This window comes from Meleagris gallopavo, chromosome 6 (assembly GCF_905368555.1).
Source record: "Meleagris gallopavo chromosome 6, MGAL_WU_HG_1.1, whole genome shotgun sequence".
NCBI lineage: Eukaryota > Metazoa > Chordata > Aves > Galliformes > Phasianidae > Meleagris > Meleagris gallopavo.
In genome coordinates, this window is record NC_139409.1 from 39,285,494 (window position 1) to 39,309,709 (window position 24,216).

Sequence of the window (24,216 nt, forward strand, 5' to 3'; positions counted from 1 at the left end):
ACTTTGATGGAATCTGCTTTGGAGAGAAGCTGTATGTTTGGGAAGGGATGGCGCTAGGAGCAGCCTCTGCTGCAGGGTTGCCGTGTGTTCATGTTCAATAGGGCAGGAAAGTGCTGATGAACTCAGTGCTGCTGGGACATGGTTATCCCAAGAACCTCTAATGTGTTGGTGTTGCTCATATTTGGCCTTAATTTTCACAGATTCCATACAACAGAGAATTTAACTTTTGGACTGATTTCACACACTTTTTTTTTGCTATTCTCTAAATAAATGCCTTGGTACTGCAACCATTTGTATATCTTTAACAAATAAATTCTCTGATGTTGCACAGTCCTATGACAAAGCAATGTCCTGGTCTGTACTGTTGTTTTCTTAGGGAGCATTACACTTTTTGTGGCACTGTTTCCCATTTGTACGGGATGATAAGATGTGTTTCCAGAAGCATGCCAAACACATGTTGTAGGAGACTGTGCATTTACTATGTAGCTGCCTTCTGTTGCAGACCCAATAAATGAAATGTTCTTTTGTAGTCCTGCTTGCCACCAAGCTCTGGACTGATGGCTGTAGTGCGCTCTACAAATAGCCCTTTTTAACCACAAATCCTACTGCATCACCCACTTCTGCTTTTTCTTTTTTTTTTTGTGATTAAGCAGTCTCCTATCTGAAGCTGTCCTTGCCTGATCTTACTATTTTTGGACTTTTTCCAGGTGAGGAGAGGAGAGCAATTTTTTTATGCGTTTATTTTTTGAAATCAACTGCTCAGAGATCCAGTAATTATTCCTTACATCTATTCATATGATAAGAACACTTAAATTTTGCCATCAGTAATGTAAGGTCATAATCTAGACTGCAGCAAAGCTGCTAAAATCACTGCTGAAAATTATTGAATATGCATAAACTTTATGGGAATGACTTTTCAAACAAAAAGGGGCCAGTTTTTGGTTTCACTTTAAATGCGTGCTTATGCATTCAGTTCTTCTTCATCAGCTTTCTTGTACCACGCCTATATTTACCTCTCTCATTTTAAGACGACTTTGAAAAGAAACAGTTCTCTCTATAATATGCAGTGCAAAAGAATACAGTGAGTTTCTTGCTCGTCTGAAAATCACTTGGTCAGTGGGAATTGCTCCAGGCCCAGAGGACAGAGTTTATCTCAGTGAACAGCCAAGGAGTGAGAAAGTTTGTCAGCATTAAAAACATTTGTTTAAGGAACTACAAAAGGCCGCCGTTCTTCTTGTTTGTTTGTTTCTTTGCTTTTATCATTTTTTCTTTACCAAGGGAGGTGCAAGTAAAGTTGGTAGTCAAGACAATGCCAGATTCTTTTGGCAGCAGAAAGCATAATCTGTGCCAAGTATGGCTTGCATTTTTGGATACGTGTCAAATGGCACCGTTTCTATGAAAGCTGAAGTCAAATCACAGCAGAATCCAAAGTATGAATTACAATTGCAGCTCATGAGCTCTCCCATATTTGCTCTCCTGCAGGTTGGCACAGCAAGGTACATGGCCCCTGAGGTCCTGGAGTCCAGGATGAACCTTGAGAACATGGAGTCCTTTAAACAAACAGATGTGTACTCCATGGCTTTGGTCCTTTGGGAAATGACATCTCGCTGTAATGGTGTTGGAGGTAAGCACCATCGGTTTTCTTATCTCTAAAAGTATGTTTGGGTAGAAGTGCTCTTGTGGTTGTCTGTGTGTAGACAATTCTTTGTTGTTCTAGTGTGCCTGGCTGCTGTAAGCTAACAGGCCGTCAGTAATATAAGATGCGTAAGTGTGTATGAGCAGGCTTCAAGGGCAAGCTCCTGAAAGCATGAGGAAATTGCTCCCCCGTTGCTGTAAAGGTAAATTTGCTGCTAGGTAAGCCATTTCTGAAGGTTATTAATGCCTGTTTTTTTTTAAACTTCAGCATCTTGAGTAGCTGTGGATTGACTCAGTCTGCCTGTCCTCTCCCAAAATAATTGTTAACATAAGAATATTTGAAACACTTGGACCTGATGATCTTAGAGGTCTTTTCTAACCTAAATGATTCGTGAAATATTAAACCAAGAAGTGATAACTGTCCCCCATTTGCCTTCACGGAATGTTAACTCTGAAACCTAATGAGGGTCATATTTACTAATTATCATTTCAGTAAGAGCCATCATAGGGGGTTCAAAAATTTTTCTGCTTTTGTGAAATCCATAACTGCCACTCATCGTTTTTTGGGATGTTGCAAGAGATCATCCATATGAGAAACCAAGGGATGTTCATTGTATAAAGTGCAGTAACAAAAATAAGTGTAACTGAGTGTCAAAATAGCTCCAAGAAGAGCTACTGTGCTTGTTCATATTCAGACTTTGTTCACTGAAACAAAATCTCCGTTTCTACTTTGCCTAAAGCTGACCCAAAATTCCCAGTTTGCTATGCTAGTATGTGCTAGAAATCTGAAAAGTTGCTGTTGAGATTCTGCATTACATATTGCCATATTTGAAGATTTTCACCTTAACTTTAGGAAATAAAATGAGACTGTTACATATAATTTTTTTCAGTCTGTTTGTATTGTCTAGCAATCATTTTAACAAAAGTCCAGGCAGTCTGAGAAACAGGGCTGTTGCATATAACACTAACATGGATATTACAGTAGATATGTGACTATTTTTATTACCTCTCTCTCAGAACCACATATGTTCTCTTTTCATTGGACTTGCCACAGTTGAGTCTTAAAGGGCTGCAACAGAGACAGGACAGTCTGTAGAGCACTACAGTATGGGGAACGTAGTGTACAGGAGAGAAACCAATGTCCTGTTGGAAGATGAATATAGCTGCTCCTTGTTTCTCTGCTAACATCCATGGGATACCACAAGGCTGTCTATCCATGGAGGTCTCTGAGGCCACTCTGCACAGAAGCAGTTTGGCATCATGATGTTTGTGTGAAGGAGGTAGAAATGCCTGCATCTCAGTCTCTTGCTCAGTCTGACCAGCATTTGGTCTTTGTGGGTGGGCTGCACTGTGGGCAAACAGTTTTGCCCCTGTTTGCACCCTGCCGGGAAAGCAGGGTGTGCAAATAGCTAGTGCTAGCAGAAATGCGTGAAACCTTTTTTTTTTGGTCAAATGTTTCAGGAAAAAAACATGTGGTGCTCCAAAAACTGAACGTTTTTGAAATCTAGCATATTCCATGGCAAACCTATCCACATTTAACAGTGGTTATGTATGTTTCTAAATGCATTGGCAAAACCTCAGCCTTTCATTAGCACTTTGTAAGTGCAGCTGAGAAGATTTAAAACCTGAGAAAAAGGATCTCTGCTCTGTCTTGAGCTCTCTCTGTTTCTTGCATTTAGGAACTCACCTTATTAATATAAATATGAGCTGTTCACTGTGGACTCTTTTATCTTCACTGGTGCCTGAGTCTGTTGCTGTTCATATTTGCTGAGTACAATGAAATGGAGTTTGTGGCAAGAACAAACCTTGTTGCTGCTGTTCTCAGATGGCAACTGCCTAAAAGAGGATATAAAGAGAGTTTCATAAGGAAGGGAAATCACCAGTGTGTTTAGACAGAAGAGGCTGACCCGTTATAACCTTGAGAAGAAGAGCTAAAATAATTTTAGGAAAAGGAGATGTTTCTCTGGCCAAGCATCCCCTTTGCTTTCATGCTGGAGCTTAGCCCCACCTCCAATTTTCCCTATTCATTCCCCCTCTCAGTCATCCTCAACTCCAGAAACACATTTCTTAAATTTTGTTTCCATGCTTCAGTCATCTTTCCAGGTGGTTGAACTCCCCACTGAAACCACAGAAGTTTGGGCAGATCTGTAGTGGGTAGGACTTGGGCTTAGTGTCTTCAACCAGAGCAGCTAAATATAACTCCTAGGATGCAGCTCCCTTATCTTGTCGATGGTACTGAGCTACAGCAGCATTGCACGGTTTCTCTCATTCCCTTCTTTCATCTTCTCTTGGTTCGTGCAGTCTGACTCTCTTTGCAACCAGCTGGTGAAGTACCCATACAGTGATTCATGACTGCAGCTCCCTCTCTGCTTTCTCTTCCCATCTGTCACCAGTGAGGCTCCCTTCCCTCCCTGCACCCTTCAGAGGAGCTGCCTCCGCTCATGCAAACCCCTCCATTTCCTGACCTGGTAGGTGCTGAGAGAAATGACTTTGCATGTAAGCCAGGGCAGACTGACCTAATTGCAGCCTTTCCAAAGGAACCTAAAAAGATGTAAGTGCTGTCTCCCCAGTGCAGGCCTCTCTGCAGTGTGGGCTCTCTCACACTAGAGAAGGACCAGGGAAGTTCAGAGAGCAGCCTGATGCTGCGGGAGGAAAGCATGGGAAAGGAGGGGTTAATTGCCATGCTAAAGGTAGGGTGAGTTATTTCTTCTACAAAGGGTGCTCTCAGGATTTGTCTGTTGGTGTGGAGGTGTTTGGTGAGTGTGGGAGGTGATGGAGGCAGGTCCTTTCACTGCAGCAGCTTTGTCGAGCGTAGTCTCAGCAGAATGCCAGGCCTTTTCAGTCAGCAGACATTTAAACAAAAATACCCAGCAGCATAATCTGTACTGTGAAGCTGCCATAATAAATATGCAGGTGGGGATCAGCTTTTGAGAAAGGCCATGCTGTTCATTGTTACTTTGTTGTGCTAAATATGGAGAAGCAGAAATGGGGCACAGGGAGAGGGAGACGGAGGCAAATATCGAGTTTGACTGGTGTTTCACCGGAGTATAATTTAAGAGGCATATTTAGAAACTCAGCAATACTACTTTGGGGAGAACTTCAGCTGCTCCACACTGCCGTTAACTTGGTATTTCATTCAGTGCAACAGCTGTGCACCAGATGCTGCACGTTGCGAGAAATACAATTTTCATCTCAACCACTTGCTTTCAGAGCGACACAGCTTCAGCAACTGAGGCAAGTGTAATTTCTCCGACAGCCTCCTAGAAAGAAAAGGAAACCATCTGCTTCGTATCGGAGCTGCTGCAGGCAGGGGACTGCTGGGGGCAGCAAGGGAGAAGGAGAGGAACAAAGCCTCAGGATGCACAGGACTGGTGAGGAAGGAGAGAAACTCCTCAGAAAATGGCTACGCTGCTCATACGGTGTTGCAGTGCCTGAAGGGGTGGCTGGCTTTGGTGTAGCAGCAGAGCTGTGTCTGAAATAGCAGCCTTGTTTTACCAGAGCTCTGTTTAATGTGAATAAAAGAGCTGGTTAATCTTATGCTTGCTTGGAAAGAGTCAGCCAAGAGGTGCAATTTGGCAGCTAAGCATTTGTGCATCTTGTGCTTCAGGGAACGCTCAGCATTCATCACGTTGAGTGTACAGAGGTGACAGTTTCTGGCAGCAGGGAACATTTTGATAGCCTGTGCAGTGGGGCTGTGCCTGTGTGTTAGGTCTGTGCTTGTGCATCAGGCCTGAGGCCTCTGCAGCAGGGGCCTGGTTTAAGTCTCTCCTTTGTGAGGAGAAATCCCAGTGGAGCATGTTTGCACTGCAGTGGCATGTGGTGGCATGCATCCCACATCTGGTACACCCACAAAGGGCAGTGTCACCACTGTTGTGGAACAGTAGCTTGGATCTCAGAAATTCTCTATGTGTCACCACAGTACTAAGTGCTGTCCTTCAGCAAGCCCAGATAGCAGTAGGTAAGATCACCCTGCAGGGCACTCTTATGCTGTATTCCTCTACTTTCCCACCTCAGGATCTAGCATACAATGACTAAGCAGCTTGTAATCATACTCTTATGGCAGAGCTTGTACACTCCTAGCCCTTTGGAAAGGTGACTGTGTCTTTGATCATCAGATGTGGAATCACTTAAAACATGTCTGTGCAAGGAAAACAGCACTGTTCATCCCAGGGCATCCTCACACTTTCCAGCTAGCGTTCATATTCTGAAGGAGTGGATCTGAGAAACCTAGGGAAAATATGAGGTAAGCATCTGACAACTCCTTAAACTTGAACTTGAAATGGCTTTGAGCCTCTGCGTAGTCCCTTTGTGCAACAGCTATGTAGACCCACCACCCAGATTCTTCTAGCATGAGGAAAGACACAATCTGCATGCACATGCAGATGTGTGTGTGTGTATGTAAGCTATCACAGTAACTGCATCATCAGCTGATTTATCCCCTCTGTGGCTCTTCCCTCCTATGCTCTAAATTAAGGGATTTTTCAAAAGGATCAGAAGTTCCAAAACATAAGATCACTGCACTGGATTGTGCTCCACAGCTGATTCTCGCTAGCCTTCTTCCTACTCACTCCTGCTTTAATTCTTCAAGTAAGCCTTCATCTTCCAGCATGAGATGTCCCACTAAAAACATAGCAAGACATTTAACATGGGGGAGTGTAGATGGGTTTGCAGGAGTGCAGTTTTGACTTAAAGGAAGAAAATCTCACTGCAAACAGCTTAGAGCATAAGATCACATGCAAGAGGCATACTTTCATCAGGAGTCCACTGCCAAATGTTCTATAGCATTCATCAAGCACAAATAGATTTTCAGTAATGTCTCCAGGGCTAAAAATCCAGTCCCAGCCTTTCTGAGTTATAGCCATGCTGGTGTCAAAGGGAAGCAGAGGTACAGTGATTATTAGTGCAAGGTAGCTCACAACCATTAAGATTAAATGCGAGAGGTTAAAGTTGAAGAAACTCTTCCATTATTGAATACTAAAAGTGCTGTGGTTCAGAATACCTGAGATATTTATGGTACTTCAGCCAGTTGTCATTTTTAGTGTCTGACTGGTCTGAAAACAATCAGACGAAACATTTAAGTCATGAAAAATAGATTCAGCATCTGTATATAGCTGTGCACAAGTATCTAGCAACAAGCCTCAAATTGACACCTATTACATCTACTGTAGCATGCCAACATGATCCATGAATAACCTCAGCTATTACTCCAAAATGTGTCTGACACCTGAGATTCCACAGCATATGGATGATTTATTGCAGAAGGATTCAGTTGGCTTTTCTTTTTGAAGGAGAGAGAAGCAAGATAATAAGTAGCGAGAAAATGCTGCATGCTTTTCAGAGTGAGGAAAAGCACAACTGTGTTACTATGAAGTCATTACAGAGAACTAGTATCTGGCCTCAATTTCTCCTTCTTAACAAAAATGCAAATCTGAAAAAAAAAATTGCAGCATAGAAGGAATTTCTTGAACAGAGTAAATGTGTTAGAAACCTATAGTTCCCCAGGAAGGCTTTCCCTTTCACCAAGTAGAGGCAATCTCAAGCAGAAATATGGGAGAGAATGGCTGGAGAGCAGCCCTGAGGAGAAGGATTTGGGAGTGTCAGTTGATGGAAGACTCAACATGAGCCAGCAATGTGTGCTTGCAGCCCCGAAGGCCAACTGTATTCTGGGCTGCATCAAGAGAAGTGTGACCAGCAGGTCGAGGGAGGTGATTCTGCCCCTCTGTTCTCTTGTGAGACCCCAGCTGAAGCATCCAGTTATGGGGCCCCCAGCACAAGAAGGACATGGAGCTGTTGGAGTGGATCCAGAGGATGGCCAAGAAGATGAGCAGAGGGCTGGTGCACCTCTTCTATGAGACAGACTGAGAGAGCTGGACCTCTTCAGTCTAGATAAGAGAAGGCTCCAGCGGACCTTGCAGTGGCCTGCCAGTACCTGAAGGGGGCCTACAGGAAAGCTGGGGAGGGACTTCTTATAAGGGTATGTAGCGACTGAGGGAGGGAAAATAGTTTAAACTGGAAGAGAGTAGATTTATACTAGATATTAGGAAAAATTCTTTACTGTGAGAAACAGGCTGCCCAGAGAGGTTGTGGATGCCCCTTTCCTGGAGGCGTTCAAGGCCAGGCTGGATGGGGCTTTGAGCAGCCTGATCTAGAGAGGGGTGTACCTGCTTATAGTACGGATGTTGGAACCGGATGATCTTAAAGGTCCCTTCCAACCTAAACCATTCCATGATTCTGTGATTCCATGATTCTTTGATTATATGATTCTAAAAAGTGAACAGTCTTGTAAACCTCAACGGCCTTCAGTTTAAGTTCGGTGAGAGGGAACAGACAGCACTGGACATCTTCCCTTGATTTGTCACTCACATTCCTTTGAGACAAACACAGTAGGCAAAACTAGAGCCTGGCTTGCAGGGAGTCATTGAAAAATAAGTGTATACGCACTCAAGATGGCCTTTTCATATTAGAAGTAACTAACATAGTCCTGAGAACATTCAAAACATGTTATTATCATACCATACAGGTCCCACTGCTCCACATGTCTCCCGTATTCATCTCACCTGTGCTCTTCTGTGCTAGTGCTGCATATTGCAGGGAGATCTCTGAGACTACAGTGGGTGTCCAAGACTACTATCATAAGCAACCATGCCTGCTGGAGATGTGTAGGCAGTGTCCAGATCATGCAGTTTGGTTTTCCTCAGCAATCTCTACCATCTTGGTTAGCTTTGAAAGCAAAAGTATCAGCTTTGAAAGCAAAAGTATCAGCTTTGCAATTGTTGTACTTCTACTGTGCTTCCAGGTCTGACAAGCAAGATGACAACTTCCCATTTCACTTTTAGAGTTAAGATTTTGTAAATTTACTTTGGCTGAATCATCTCTAACTGAGATTAATGTGGGTGAAACTGATACGAAGAAAGCAAAGTAGACTTTGGCCCTTGCGCCTTAAAGAAGGTATTCTACTTATGAGAAGATAGGACTTGTGTTTCAGAACTATAGTTAGTCAGCACAAAATTGCATGGAGAGTGACCAGCACCAAATGGTTCACAGAAAAAGGAGGGAGACATCTGTGGGGTAATCTGCCATACTGCATGCACGGTAGTTTGCAGTTGGATTGCTGAACTCTGGACACTTTAATGCATGGAGTTTAATATCCTTTCCAAAATGTTCGTTATTGTGTCTTGGGCTATTCTTTTAGTTATCTCTCATTTTCTGTAGCCTGGTGTAGTCTTCACCTTGTGGCCATCACCTAGCAATAAAATCTACAGCCTGTCTCTAAAATTCTGGGGAAAAGTCCACCTTTTAGTTTTGTTTTCATCATGAGACAAGACGATCAGAATGATCTGGTCTATGTTATCTTCATCATTAATTACTTTGATATTGTATCATGTACCAAAGTAAACAAAGTCAAATGTTAGCAGCTCTTCCCTTAGCAGGACATTTCTTTCTGGGCCTTTAATCATCGTTATCACCCTTCTCAGAGGTTCTATTTACTATAAAATGCACCTCGAGAGAAGTGAACAGTACTGGACACTGTATTTGAACTTTGATTGCAACATTATACAATAGTACTGTGTCTCTCATCTCGTTCATCTCCCTTCACACGTCTTCTAGACACTCACATTCTTCAACCTGCCTAGTAGATTACACGTCAGTTTTTCTTGCCCTCAATTAATTCCTAGAAATAAATAAAAGGCAGCAGAACAGGCCAACTTCATAAATCTTTATCTAATACTAGCAAGCCATTAGACCTGTGTGTAAATACTCCATCTGTTCCCAAAGAAACCACAGCATTTTCTACATTGTGTCAGCATCTACTGCAGTATTTCCGCTCTTGGAGATTTCTTGAGTTTTCTCCAAAGATCCCATATGTCTGCTTCTTCCTTTCTCTCCTCAAAGAAAAGCAAAGAAAGTATGCAACATGAACAGAAAAACTAGAATGGCAGCTGCCCCTACAGGAAAATGTGTCCCCTTCATCATCAGTTGAAACTGACCTATTTTAGGGAAGAGGTCTAAAATAAGAGCAGAGTACTAATGGCTCAGTAATAAGCAAGGACAGTATGGAAGCTTCCAGCATTGTTCCTTGTTGTACCTTTGTCTTTTTCAAGCAACTGTTTCCTCCTAGCAGTCTGGCACGTTAATATCTATGACCTAGATTTCAGTTTATATTTCACCTGGTAAGTGTGTGGAAACTCCAGAGAACTTAAGGAGGACCAGCATAACCATTTCTTGCAAACTTGGCTCAAGCAAAATTCACCTTAAAGTCCTTGTGTGCTTTGCCTCAGCAGAGACAGTACGGCTCACAAATGTTACTCTGATGCTCTGACTGTTGCTAATATGATTATGTGCTAAAGAGTTTAATTGGAAATTGTCTACTTGGCTGGGAAGGAAAAAGGGAGGGAGGGGGTGTGTGGGAGAAACACATTTGAAACATATTTGAAAATGCCAACTGGCTTTGCTTTGTTTGAAGCTGGTCAGGCAGAACGGTGGTACTGTCCAGCTAATCAGTGGCTCCTTCTCCTCCAGGGAACAGCCAGCTCCCTTCACACTTGGCACACATGCAGCCCAGCTGAATACCCTTGTGTTTGCTTCTTCTCTTGGCAGAAGTGAAAGAGTATGAGCCTCCCTTCGGCTCTAAAGTGCGGGAACATCCCTGCGTGGAAAGCATGAAGGACAATGTCCTAAGAGACAGAGGGCGACCTGAGATCCCCAGCTCCTGGCTTAACCATCAGGTAAGAGCACTACAAAACCAATCTAGCTGCTGCCCAAAGCCTGAGCGTTAACTCTGTGTGCTGCTCAGCAGGAGGGGCCTCTCTTTTTGCACTCATTGCTCTGTCACGTAGTGACGCTGGTGCTGCCCATAGTTCAGACACCACAGTGATCTGCACCGTGCCTGCTCCCAAATCCCTGTGGATTTCTGCTGCCCACCAGTGTAATTTGAAAGAGACCAAATTAAAACAAAAAATAATAGAAACCTGAGACCCCACAGTCATCCAGACAGCCACAGAATAATTAGGGCCTTAAAGTACACTGCATGCAGGCTCTGAAAGGTCAAAGAGAGCAGCTTTACACATGGGTTCCATCAGCAGAGAAAACAAATCTCAGCACTTTATCACAGAGAAAAGTAATACTGGCATCCCAGCTGTTGACAGGTTTAAGAAAATAGGAAGTGAATCGTCAGCAATTTGGTTTGTTTTTATTCAGGACAGTGTAGTGACTGTCATTGGCATGTTGGGAAGCACTCTGTCAGCTTTCTCTGTTCTTACACATCACAGTGGCACTTTCTAGGCGATAGGTGCAGCCCAATTGCTCAGTAGCTAAAGCTGAATGGAAAAGAGCCAAAGGCATGCATTCCTTAACTTTTGCTCTGAGCAGTTTTATCAGAAGAGATAAAATGAGAACTATATCAGAGAAGTGAAGCTTGGTCATTCCACTTATCAATGAAATATGTTGAGTGGTCTTTACAGACAAAAGGAAAGTATCACAAACATTTATAAAAGCCCAGGCATCCAATATCAGTTGGTATTTCCATAAGGAGCCTTTCTTTTTCATTCTAGTTGAAATGTTAAAATTATAGTCTAACCCTTAATTAGGAAAGGCCGTGTGAGTGGCTGTAATCAGTCATTCCTCCAACCGGGAGCAACACATCTGCTGCCTGATGACTGTGGCAGAGTGCACGCCATTCCTGGACCTGTCATCTGTAATGAGCAGGGTTATTGAGGAGGGATGCTCTCACTGGAGAGGAGAGCTGTGTTTTGAGGGACATCTGAATAACCGATATTGCCAGTACTGAAAGGCCTTTGACTGAAAGGCCTTTCTAGGATCTATAGCTACAGCTGTCTTCTAACCAATCTGTTGAACTGGGAAGGTGAGGTTACATTCATGCTCATCTGTATAGAGTAGAAGATAGCAATTTTTATTTTTATTTTTTTTCAAATTATGTATGAACAGGTAGAAGTCATCAGGAGTTGACTGCAGCTGTTTGTTTTCCACAAAGTAAAAGGAAGTCCAAACCAGTAGTGAACATGTGAGACTTTAGAAGAGCCCAGTTAACAAAGCAGGAAAGAATCCTGAGCCAGGTCACTGGGGAGCAAAAAAAAGTTGAAGAAAATGCTTAAAATTAGGAACAATGTGAGAACATTTCTGAGAATATTCCAAAGTCATGGTCTTAACGTGTCAAAAAAAATAAAGAGAACCGATTAGGGAAATAGAAGAACAACAGGAAGATCTGTAATCAGTAGACTTGAGGTCAGTAAGTTTTCTCAAGAGCAAAAGGAAATCTAACTTAGTATCAATCCATCACTTCCTGTGCTGCTTATGCTAAGGTAAAGGCAGAAGTTGTCAGCAAATATTTCTGCTCTGCATTTGGGAAGAGTCAGATGACATACATGTAGTAGAAGATGGCAAAGGCATCGATGAAGCAGAAGTCACTGATACTTAGAGCAGGCCATGGGTAACGTTAAATGGCCAAGAGACCTGTGTGCATTCAGGGCTGAGCTACTCCTTCAGGCAACACACGGCATGGCAGTAGGAGCAGCAACACGGCTGGTCGCGCCTTGTTGAAGGAGCACCAGCAGCTCCTTGCACGTGTTAGGCTCAGGGTCCTAGCAGTGCTGGGGGCAGTTGGTGCTACCCACATTGCCCAGCACAGGATGTCCTGCCAGCTGGGATGTGCTGCCTGTGTTTGTGTGTAACTGGAGTGGGCACAGCTGGCTCCAGCAGGGCTCAATTAGGAGTATAAGGCAGGAAGTGAATGCCTGATAACACCCTCCCAGGACATTTAGTGAAGGTGGATTTAATTCCCTTTGTCTGAATTCCTTCAGCGTTTCACACTGCGCTATCTACAACTCAGTGACGCATGAGCTTCAGCGGGGCTGTGACAGTTTGCAGCAGCTGAGGATCTGCTTTGAACTCCACAGAAGTTGCTTTTACTGTAATAGCTCTTCCATATTCATTTCCTTCCTCTGCAGTCGTGTTTTCGTAATGAACTCATTATTCATCGTGATAAAATTCTGGAATGGATTTACATATTACATTTTTTTCCCCTTAATGAGATTTGTTGCACTATTGATTTCAAGTTAATGTTTAATATTTAATTTAATTTACTGCTTGTAATTTCAATGTCATCAGAAAACTAATGTTATTTGTATACAGACAGTAACGTTCTGCTATTAACATTGACATCAGTCAACATCACAATTAGGTAAATTATGCAATTAATGTAGTGTTGTGAAATGTTATTTTTTTAAATAAGAAGTTTAAGATAAATCCCTCTTAGTGGGCTTTTAGTGTTGTAAAGCAAAGCACACAATTTCCTGGCAAATACCTCATGTTTACAAAATGCATTACAAAGATGCAACTGTTTTTTTGCTCCTGTAAACATGCGCATCAGCATTGAAATGAAGGTTAAATAGTTACATCTGTGAGTGACATGTGTTTAAGTGTTTGTGGGACTGCGGCCCATATTTGCACACAGTTTTAGTTTGTCTGTGGAGAATTCATAAAGGCTGATGTCAGGCCTGATATTGCTGGCAATCAGAATTCTGTTCAAAAAAAAAAAAAAACAACAGAACACAAATAGGATTCAGCCATGCGAAGGGATGGGTTGAGTGGGAAGTTGTTATTCAGCTATTCTGATTGTATTTTTTAGACCAAAAACTATTTGATTCTACTGGTCCAAACCAAAACGTCTTTTACAGGGAGGGTAGTGAGGCACTGGAACAGGTTGCCCAGAGATGTGGTTGATTCCCTGTCCCTGGAGACTTTCAAGGCTGGGCTGGATCAAGCCCTGAGCAACCTCATCTAGCTGTGCATGTCCCTGCTCATTGCAGGGGAGCTGGACTGCATGGCCTTTAAAGTCCTTTTCAATTCTAAGGATTCTGTGATTCTGTGTCTAGAAATGCCATTACCAGTCATTGGAGCCACTGGACGTAAGGTTGTAGGGTTTCTTTAAAAAAAAAGAGTACCGTATCCCCATTTCAATGACAGCAGAGCCCACTGAGCACCTCTGGGACCTGTTCTGTCACCGCAGGCATGCCAACAGTTCTCTAGACTTCTGAGGACACCCAAGCCGGCTCTTATGAGCACGCACTAGCGGTGGCTCGGTGGCTGTCCCCACTACAGTGCTCTCTCTGTGCTCTCCACAGGGCATCCAGATGGTGTGTGAGACCCTTATCGAGTGCTGGGACCACGACCCCGAGGCTCGGCTCACGGCGCAGTGCGTGGCGGAGCGCTTCAGTGAGTTCAAGCACCACGACAAGCTCTCAGGGAGAAGCTGTTCAGAGGAGAAGATCCCCGAGGACGGCTCCGTGACCACTGCCAAGTAGCACCCACCCAAGAGCTCCGGAATGGAGGGAGGTTACTCCTAAGCACGTTACCTTGGCAGAGGAAGAAGTCACGATCGGTGCCTTGACTTGCTTCCTGGAGGACTGAGGCTGTCACTACTCCCATTGAGCTGTGGCTCTGGGCAGGGAGATGTATGCATGGGAGTTAAAAGCCAGGGAGTGGGTGTCGTACTCCAGCATTGGCAGCCGGCGTCATGTCATAGGAGGAGCTAAGTCTGTTAGCACTTCCTCAGGAAATGAGATTTGAGAATAGCCAATAACATTATGCACTTTAATAATGCCTGTATATAACTATGAAATTGCTATTTTTATATATATATACATATATATTAAAAATGTCTGTGTATGTATATATCTATATATCTGTAAACAGCCATGCTCTGAAGAAAAGAGTTTAAAAAATGCTTGCAGGAAATTACCTGTGCATTAGAGATCCCTCCCCATTGGGAAAGCACCCGGGGAGACTGGTGTATCAGGACACTAGCAATTGTGCACTAAGCACTCTGCCAAAAAGATAGGAACAAGGAGCAATAAGAAGATGGCTTTGAAGCATGTGCTGCACAAACCCAGCTGTGGCCCAGGAGACAACAGTTGAGGCAGCGGTCTCACAGCAAGGAGACAGATCTGGCTTTGCAGTTGTAACTATACGCTCCTGCCTGCAGCGTTTTTCGGAAGATTCGGGGATGTCTTTACCCTCTTGCCTTAACCCCAAGGTCCTCACAGCCTCTCATTGTGGAAGGGAACGTGAGGAGGTTTGGTCCCTCCCACCTGTGTTTCCTTGCAGAGGTCATTAGTGTTACGTGTTTATTGCTTTGAGTTCATGCTGCTTGCAAGCAGGTTGCAAAATAGCAGTGGGATGAGATTTCTCCCCTCCTCCCTTCCTGACCCCCAAACCACACACAACAAGACGCGTCCAGCAGTAATCCAAGCAGATGTTTTATATTTGCTCTGCATTCTGAACGCAGACTGTACTTATTTTTTCCTTTTACCTTGATTGCGTTGCTGTGAGAACAAATAACTTTTTCCTAGTACAGCATATCTAATTGCTTGACATACCACAGCCTGACTGTTCCACGCTTTCTAGAGAAAAGCAAGAGACAACACCCTGTGCCTTTGCTTTCACACAAGGATCTTAGAGGTGAGGGAAGGCTCCATGGCATCAGGTTCATGGCATATCCTGCCCTCTTCTCTGCAGGGTAGTGGGAATTTAGTTATCCAGAATGTTTAGGAGGACAGTTGACATATGTAAACTTATACAAATGACATCAGTGCGTTTAATAATGCTAACAATTCTGTCTTCAGGAGTTCTGCAGTGATGTTTCACTTTTTTCTTCCCTTGCCATGCGTATGGGAACTGTTGAACCACTGATTGATCACCTGAGGCAAGCACTGAGTCAGCCATGGAGCACAGGTGAGGGTGATGTGATTCAGCTGTGTGACCAGATGGGGTGGAGCCTGGCTGCACCTCTCTTAGACTCCATTTAAGGGCTGACTCCACTGGGGAAGGGTCTCTTTCTGGAGGTCACTTCCTTTGGAGTTTTTTCTGTGAGCCTAAGATACAGGTGAGCATTTTCATTTATTTTTGATTATCCCCTTTCCACTGTGATAATCCTTCTAGTTATATGACTTGTAAAATACCAGCCTAACCATGCCAGTCTGCTAATTGTACTTGTTGATTGTGCAGCATGTAGGCGGGCTGTGGAAACCAGGAGTTGAGCACAGAGCAGTCTCATACAGGTCTGTATCAGGTGCAGTTCGCTGAATACCTTTGACAAATAAATGTTGATATTAGTCTAGAAGATACTGCCGATTAAGTCAGTAGGGAATCATGCTCATTTAAATAGGAGCTCAGACTGACTGGCAGTGAAAAGTACTTCATTTCAAATGGTATTGTATCTCCATTCATTTTGTTTTAACTGAACTGCTCAGAAATATTTAAACAGAGAAGAGCAAAATCTTAGCAGCTACAGCAGGATTCAGAGGACAGTGTCAAATTTGAGGGGAGAGGGATTTGCATTTCCAAAAAAAAAAAAAAAAAAGCAAGGAAAGTGATGCAGCTGCGGGACCACTGCCATCTAGCGAGGCACTGCTGTGTGCTGCACAGCAGGATTGGGGGTGCTGAGGGCAGCCGTGGCTGCTTTCTCTCCCTCCACCCGCACTGAAGGTCAGGGAATGGCATCCAGAGGTTACTGACAGTACTGACACATTTATTTCCTTTTTTGTTTTGTTTTGTTCTTGTTTTTTTTTTTTGTTTGTTGGTTGGTTTTTTTACTACTACATGTAAAGGGATTTTTTTTTTTTAATTCTCTTAAGGAATACTTCACCTGTACATCATGTATGAAATAGGAATGTGAACATTATATACTCTCCTTTATCAAATGTTTCAAGCACTTAACTTGCTTTGTAAACAGTGTTCGGGGGGCTTTTTGTTCTCGTTGTTTTGTATAAATCAAATGTTTATTGCTGCAAATAAAATAACACCGACTCAAATTTGTCTTTTATCTCTGGAGCATCTAGAATAAGGAGGGGGCTCTTGCTAAAATGATCCCTATCCTAAAAGGATTTATTCTCATTCCTCTTCACCAGATGCCTGGATGTCCAGCTGCCCCTGCATGTGTCCCTCTGTGCTGCTGTCTTGCCTGGAGAGCACCAGCAAAGGGATGCAGAGTGGCCATTCCTTCACCATGTAATACCTTCTCTGGTCACAGGGAAGGGACATAAGTGGGCTCATAGCTGACTCTCTCCTATTGTTAGAGCACAGGTAAGGTCTTTGTTAATCCTCTGCTCTTTTGGTTCTGGAATTAAAGCGAGCCAGAAGACAGTGCACTAAATCTGTGTCACGGGGAAGGGTGTGATTAATGTGTTTGTGCCACACGGCTTCAGCGCTGTGCTCAGTGTTCAGCCTGCTGCTCCTCCTCTGCAGGCCGTGCACAGAGCATGAGAAACCAATGAATATGAGAAGAGCTGGATATCTCCCTCACCAGCCCAAAAACATATTTTTGCTGAGAGAGCTGCGGCTGTTCATCTTGGAGAAAAGAAGGCTGTGGGAAGACCTGAGAGTGTGTTTCAGTATTTAAAGGGGGGGCTGTAAGGACGGAGACAGACACTTTAGGAGGGTCTGTTGTGACAGGACAAGCAGAAATGGGTTTAACTAGAAGAGAGAAGATTTAGATTGGATATAAGGAAGAAGTTTTTCACTGGCACAGGTTGCTCAGAGATGTGGTGGGTGCCCCATCCTTGGAGGCGCTCAAGATCAGGCTGGACCAGGCTTTGAGCAGCCTGATGTAGCTGTATGCATCCCTGTTCATTGCAGGGGGGTTGGGCTAGAAGGCCTTTAAGAGCCCCTTCCAACTCAAATGACTGCATGCTTGTATGATTTATTTAGAGCAGTGCCCTGCCCCAGTCGTGGCTCTGCCCTCACTGCTTGCCATGGGCTGGGGAGGCTGGCCATGCACTGTGCAAAGATCTTCAAGCCCTGACATCCTGTTTAGACTGGATTAAAGTCAGTGTCTTTTTGGTGTGATGGGGCAAATGAGTGTTGCAGAAGCAAATACAAATTGTATTAAAAAATGTAGCAGGGAAACTACAGAGGCCTTTCAGAGTTGAAATACACAACATCTGTGAAATTAAGTATGCTATCATTAATTTTTCATTTTTGGTTAAGTCATTTGCCGTCTTTCTTATCCTAAATAGGGTATTCAATAGTTTTATCTGAGCAGCTCTTAAATAGCATAGTCGTAGAATCAATCACAGAGTCATATAATAAATCACAGTCACAGAAGGGCTTGAGTTGGAAGGGACCTTAAAAATCATTCCGTTCCAACCCCTATGTTTGTCAATCAGAATTTTAGCACCAGAGTACACAAACTGTGCACTGCAGAAAGCTCTTTCTGGGGTTACTACTGACCCATGCAGTGGTCTAAACGGGGATGGCCAAGCGTCCTAGCAGAAACTGGCTCTGTGTACCACTCCCAGTGCAGTAGGGATTTCACTCCTGCTTGACCATCTCCAGCTGTTAATGGCAAAGCCACAAACAGTGGAAAAAAATCATGCCCCAACTCCTGAGGGGGAAAAAAAAAAAAAAAAAAAAAAAAAAAAAGAGACATTAAAGTATCATTATTCTGAATGCTCCTGGAAACAAACTGGGCTGTGTGTCCGGCACCTGCAACACTGTCCTCTTGTCACACCAGCTGTGATGGGACCCAAAGGCTCCCCTTGCTTTCAGAGGAGCACTGATTAATTTATTTGCTGAGCCTTAACTTCTTCTCTTTTTTTTTTTTTTTTTTTTTTGTATTATTGTGGTTGTTACAAAACACTGCCAATAGCAATTTTTCCCTCCAGCCACAAAGAAGATGGAACAAAGCCTGCTCCAGTCCATCTGCCTGTGGCTCCTGAATGCCGTTTGACTGCATTCATACCACCTTTATTACTTGGAAGAAATTCATGCAAGTGGGCTCACACCATGCACATGGTCAGAAGGCCCTAGTGGTTGACAAAACTGCTAGTCTCATCCCAGCACTCAGCATAGGTGTTGCACCTTGCTGCAGGATGCTGATGTGCTTTCAGGCATGTGTGCTCCTGGGAGCACCCAGGGCCCACTAGGCCCCTTTGGCCTGAGTCTGTGGTGTGCCCTGCTGGCTGCCCTGAGCCCATACCAGCTCCCACCCAGCTGTGACCTCAGGCAGCTGAAAGGCCTTAATCTTGGGCAGGAAGCTGAGGACAAAGTCAGCAGTTTGTTGAAACATAGCCAAATTGAGAGGCTCCTGGGAGGGCTGAGCCCAGGAAATAGATTTAAATCTGTTGAATAATGAATGCTCTGAGCACCGTCTAATCACTTCATGAAGAGGCAAAGGCAAAAGTCAGCTCATAAATTATCTGCTGCCGAGTATTTTCTTAGTTTTAATGAGGACAAACCAATCTCTTCGGACAGTTGCATTTATGTAGCTAAAGTCTTGAAAAAATAAAGCGACCAACTGATTGAAGAGGCAGGGTTGAACACAGTGCTCCTCAGACAAGCTGACATTGAAACCCACAGAGACAAGCTCCCTGATATTTCTGCCGAACTTCAGCCATCCTTTGGCTATCTTAAAATCACAGAATGGCCTGGGTTGAAAAGGACCACAAAGATCATCTAGTGCTAACTTCCCTGCTATGTGCAGGGTCCCCAGGCACATCCAGCCTGGCCTTGAATGCCTCCAGGGATGGGGCCTCCACTGCAGTCTTGGGAGGGGCTGATAGCACTTCCCTTTGTTCTCCTATGTTTCAGAACAGTTTTCTTCTGGAAGAGGAAACAGGGGCCATCTCATTTCATCTCATTCTCAATCTCATCTCATCATCTCTCAGTTTTCAGCCAGTTCACCCAGCCACTTGCCCACCATAGGCATCACACACCAGGTACCTCCATGGGGGCCGTGCGCACTGCTCACTCAGGAGAAGGAAGGGCTCACTTTGCCCCAAAGTCACCCCACTGGGCTTCCTCTTGCAGAAGTATCCCTTTGTGTTTCCTGGATGGGGTGAAAAGTGTCTTTCTCAGATAGTAGACAGGATAAATCTCTCCTGGGATAAACATCTGTCTGTCTGCCTGTATGTCCAGTCTTTATATGCTGATTTTCCTGTAAACATATGTAAAGACATAGAGGGCTTCTGCAACGAAGAATCCATCCAGGTTGCTCTGACCATTCCATAAAATAAGATCATAAATACATCAATATTAAATTGGATTGCATGCACTGGCAGTGTATGAAGAATGCCTCCTAGACTTGTAGATTCAGCAACTGCTGTGAAAATATGGGGCCTGCTCAGGGCTGCTTCTGTGAATCATTGTGACGATCACTTGAAAATCATTTAAAGTGAAACACCATTTTTAAAAGAGCAAAGCCTTTTGTAGAGGGTGTAGGAATGCCTGGAACGACAAAAATAGCGTTTCATCTTTGCTCTAACAACACTAAACTGAAGGCTCCCAGGGAAAGGCTCCAGTGAGAAAACCCAAAGAGCAGCTGCTCCCAGCCCCAGGAGGAAGCACTGTGTGATGCTACTCCAAAGTGCTGCCCCAAGAAGACTACATGGCTTCACACATCACATCTCAAACATCCCATCCATAGCAAAAGCACTCAGCCAGTGGAAGCTTTCCTCCTTGGGTGAAATTGAAGCCAGGGAGCGATCCTCTTCAACCAAGGTGCTTGCTGTCCATTATCCATAAGATATTCTTGGAGGCAGAAAGAGGGCAGCTGCAGCTTTAATTAGCTAAAAGGTTTTGAGCAGGACATAAATTTCATCCCAGGACTTTTGTTGTTAAGCCTTGCACTCTTTCACGCAGACATCCTCATGCTTTTGCTGCAGCTACCCCACCTGTGACGACCAGGAGCAACATTTCCTCCACACTCCAATGTCACCAACACTTCAGCATTGTCAGTGAGGAGGAGTCTGCAAAAGCATCGTGCGGGGGAGTAGACTAACATCTTCCTTGGGGTGCTCTGAATGGCACAGCAAAGTGGTCCCGTATTTCAAGACATTAACAGCATCTCTCTCCGAGAATGGGGCATTCAGCTCATGTACTTCTGACGAGGATATATGATGTCTTATTAAATAAGGAAAAGAAGAAGGCAAGTTCATCTCACTGCAGGAGTGTTAACATTTGTGAATGTACATGTCTTGAATTCACTTATGGAATGGTAGCTTTTAAGAAACCAATCTTAACAAATCCAAAGGAAATGGAAGAAAGAATTTAAATTAACTTACTTCATCCATTTATAAATTGTTTAGGTTAATCACAGAAAACCAAACAGGATTCGGCTGTACTTAAACACAGCCTTTGCTCTTGTATAAACTGTTTATTATATCCATGACACACAACCAGACAAAATTCATTCCTGAGCTGGGGAACAGTCTAATTTGGTTTTATTAGGTTTAGAGAAAAACATTTTGGCAGAAGATCCACTTTAGAATGTAAAATATTTTAATATTTTTCTCAAGAAAATTCTCCCGAAAGAGATGCAGCAGTTTCTCTCCAACATCTCTGGGTAAGTAAATTGGTCCAAAGAACAAAACAGGGCAAGCTCTTCCCTGGGTTTCTCCCTCCATGACTGCAAAGAGAACCACCAGGGAACCAGGGCTCTTAAAACAGGTGCGGAAAGGACCTCTTTTTTTAATGTGTCATGCAAGTATCTGAGGAAATAGCCCACCTACAATGCCATCTGATCAAGCTAAGTACTCCAGGATGGGAGCAGTGGCCTTCTCTTCCAGTTCTGGTGTTTTTTAGGAAGAAAAACATAAAAACGTCATAGAAAAGCCTTCAGGAAGAACTTCACAGTGGCAAGGAAATGTGGCTGAAAAAGCCAAAATGTTTGGTACTTGTGTGGTTGTACCAGTCTTCTTTCAAGGCTGGATTAGGCCATGGGCACCTGATTGAGCTGTACATGTCCCTGTTCATTGCAGGGGAGTCGAACTAGATGGCCTTTGAAGGCCTCTTCCAACTCTAAGGATCTATGACTCTATGATTCTTTCTAGCAACGATCAGGCAATTAAAAATCATTATTTTAAGCTAGCACAGGGTAACAATAGCATAGAAAATTTTACATGTATTGCATTGTTTTAAACCTTCTGAGCTGGGTGAAATTCCTCCTTGGTTTCCAAAAAGGATTAGCAGAAGCAATTTTAGATCCCTTCGTGCTTATCTTTGCACTTGTCCAGGGTAAAAGTCAGCATGGAGTCATCATGGTTTGGTTTCCTGCTGAGCAGTATCCCTTGTAAATGGAGAAGATACAGTAAACATCTTGAGTTGTGAAAGGCTTTCGACATTGCCTCAAATGCCATTCTTGTTAGCAAACGAAGGAAGCGAAGGAAGCGTTGTCTAAATTCAAGTAAGGAGTGGGCGCAAATCTGGCTTGAAAGACATAATAATTACCATGTGCATCCCTACGAGCTTCTCAGCACTGCTCCACAGTGACCTGGATCTATTGCTACTCAGTATTTGAAATAGCAGCCTAGGTGATGGACTGGAACATGTGCTTATAAAATTTGCAAGCATTATTGTGCTGCAAAAGGCTGCAAGCATGCTGCAGGATGGAATTCCAATTCAAATTGCTCTTGACAGATTGAATAAGTGTTTTGAAAAAGCCTGATCCTCTGTAGCAAGGACACTTAAACAGGACTAATTATGTCTACAGCCATGTAATGGGGAAAAGCCATGCAGAGCAGTTAGCCACAATGCTCTAGTGGGCAGAATGGAGTCCAAATCTAGCAAGACTCAATAGTGCCTTGCTGTTACATAGGAAGGCGAACATCATACTGTGATGTATCAGCAGTAGAGGTGGCTGAGAGACATACCAAGTAGCCTTGGCCCTCTTTGAAATCCTGGTAAGGTCTCAGAGGACTAGTCTGGCAGTAGCCTTTGAATGCATAGAAGTTGCAAAGAGGAAAAATGTGTTGTCTCAGGAGTGGTTGTCCCCCAAAATCAGAAGGGATAATAAAGATAAGCCACTAAGATAACTTCACAGGAAGTCTTCAGGGTATCCAGAATTTGAGATAATGAATTACAGGCTACACTATCTCTCTGGTATCACTGATCCTATCTCAAGATGGACAGCACAGCACCTTGATGAAATCCAGGCATCCTTTCCTGCCAGAGGGGCTGCAGTTCTCTCTTTGGTCTCAGTCTCCAAGGGTCTGACTGCAGGGAAGTCAAGAAGCTGGAGATCTTGTTCTATGAGAATTTCAAAATGTATGGTGCTATGAGAATAGGACATCCTCTTTCATAACTAACCATAGAACAGTCGTGTTTCTCATGGAAAGGAAAATATTTTTAAAAACATTCATTTTTATTGCTTTAGAATAAAATCAAGCCTGAAAACAGCATTCTGAGTCTTAAATGTGGCCACCATGCTCCTGCCAACATTTTCAGTCCTGGTGAAGAGCAAGTATTAGGACTCATTGCTCAGCTAAGGGGCTCTTTGGGATCTGCAGGTCTGAGGGCACCTGAGCTCCCCATTGGTCAACAAAAGCCTCGATGCACCAGTGTCACCATGAGGTATACACCACGGCAACGTCCCCATCACCACGTGGGCATTATGAAAGGATCACCATTAGACTGCATCGTCACTCTGCATGTATTCAATAGTGTCAATTGAAATCCAATGGTTTTCACAGAAAACTTGGCCTGGAGCAAAGCAACATTTTCTGACATCTGTCACATACGTCATGTCCAAGAATGCTCTTTGGAAGAGACGTCCTTTTGTTTCAGAAGTTTGTTACCAGAAGAAACACCAGTAGATGGAGCACGATGCCAGGCAGCACTGCTCCTCGCTGCTGTAAAACCCATCAGCGTCATAGCCCTTCACTGCCCACAGCTTGTGAAAACAGACCTGCAAAACCGCTGCCAACCTCATGCCCAGCTCAAGTTTTTCCTGCTGCCATGCTCCAGATTTGGGCTAGTTCTGCTTTGATGTTCAGCACCTCATTCTTGGCTGACTTTATTAATGTGGCACTTAGGCTTAGCTCATAGAGTGTTCATGCAAAATTTGCATCCATCCGCACAGTTTTTCACAAGTGTTTGCCACACACTAGCTCTTATCAAAAAGTTTTTGCAGGTTTTTGCTGCATCTTTAACAATTTCCCCAAAGTCACAGTGCAAGTTTTCACACACACACACACACACACACAAAAAAAAAAAAAAAAAAAAAAAAAAGGAGGATTTAACTTGCTTGTGCATCATTCTTCAATAAAACAGAACAATTAATATTTCCTTCTGCCACACTTTGCTTTAGTTTCCCAAGGCCATGCTGGTCTCCCCTGTTGTACAGAGTATAGTGAAGCTCAGATCTTGGTGTTCACAGCAGCAGTGGGTGACAATCACAGAATCATGCAGAATCATAGAATGGGCCGGGTTGGAAGGGACCTCGAGGGTCATGAATCTCCAACACCCCTGCCACATGCAGGGCCACCAACCTCCATATCTAATACTAGACCAGGCTGCCCAGGGCCCCATCCAATCTGGGTTTAAACACCTCCAGGACGGGATCCACAACCTCTCCAGGCAGCCTGTTCCAGCACCTCATCACTCTCATAGTAAAAAACTTCCCTCTGACATCCAACCTAAATCTTCCCTCCTTCAACTTCAAACCATTTCCCCTTGTCCTGCTGTTATCTACCCTTGTAAAGAGCTGACTCCCTTCCTTGTTTATAGGCTCCCTTTAGGTACTGGAAGGAGTATGTACAATCATCTGAACATCAAGAAAAACCCATGGCT

General features: G+C 43.7%; 1 protein-coding gene across 3 annotated transcripts in view; it reads left to right on the forward strand.

Moving 5' to 3' along the window:
- The window catches only part of TGFBR2 (transforming growth factor beta receptor 2), a 63,878-nt gene extending 47,415 nt beyond the window's left edge, over nucleotides 1–16,463 (forward strand). For all 3 annotated transcript variants that reach the window (XM_085226408.1, XM_085226407.1, XM_085226409.1), the window contains 3 exons: nucleotides 1,483–1,624; nucleotides 10,234–10,361; nucleotides 13,776–16,463. In XM_085226408.1, the coding sequence (XP_085082534.1) occupies nucleotides 1,483–1,624; nucleotides 10,234–10,361; nucleotides 13,776–13,955 (450 nt within the window). In that variant the 3' untranslated portion in view covers nucleotides 13,956–16,463. The remainder of the gene's footprint in view (nucleotides 1–1,482; nucleotides 1,625–10,233; nucleotides 10,362–13,775) is intronic.
- The last annotated feature ends 7,753 nt before the right edge of the window (nucleotides 16,464–24,216 follow it).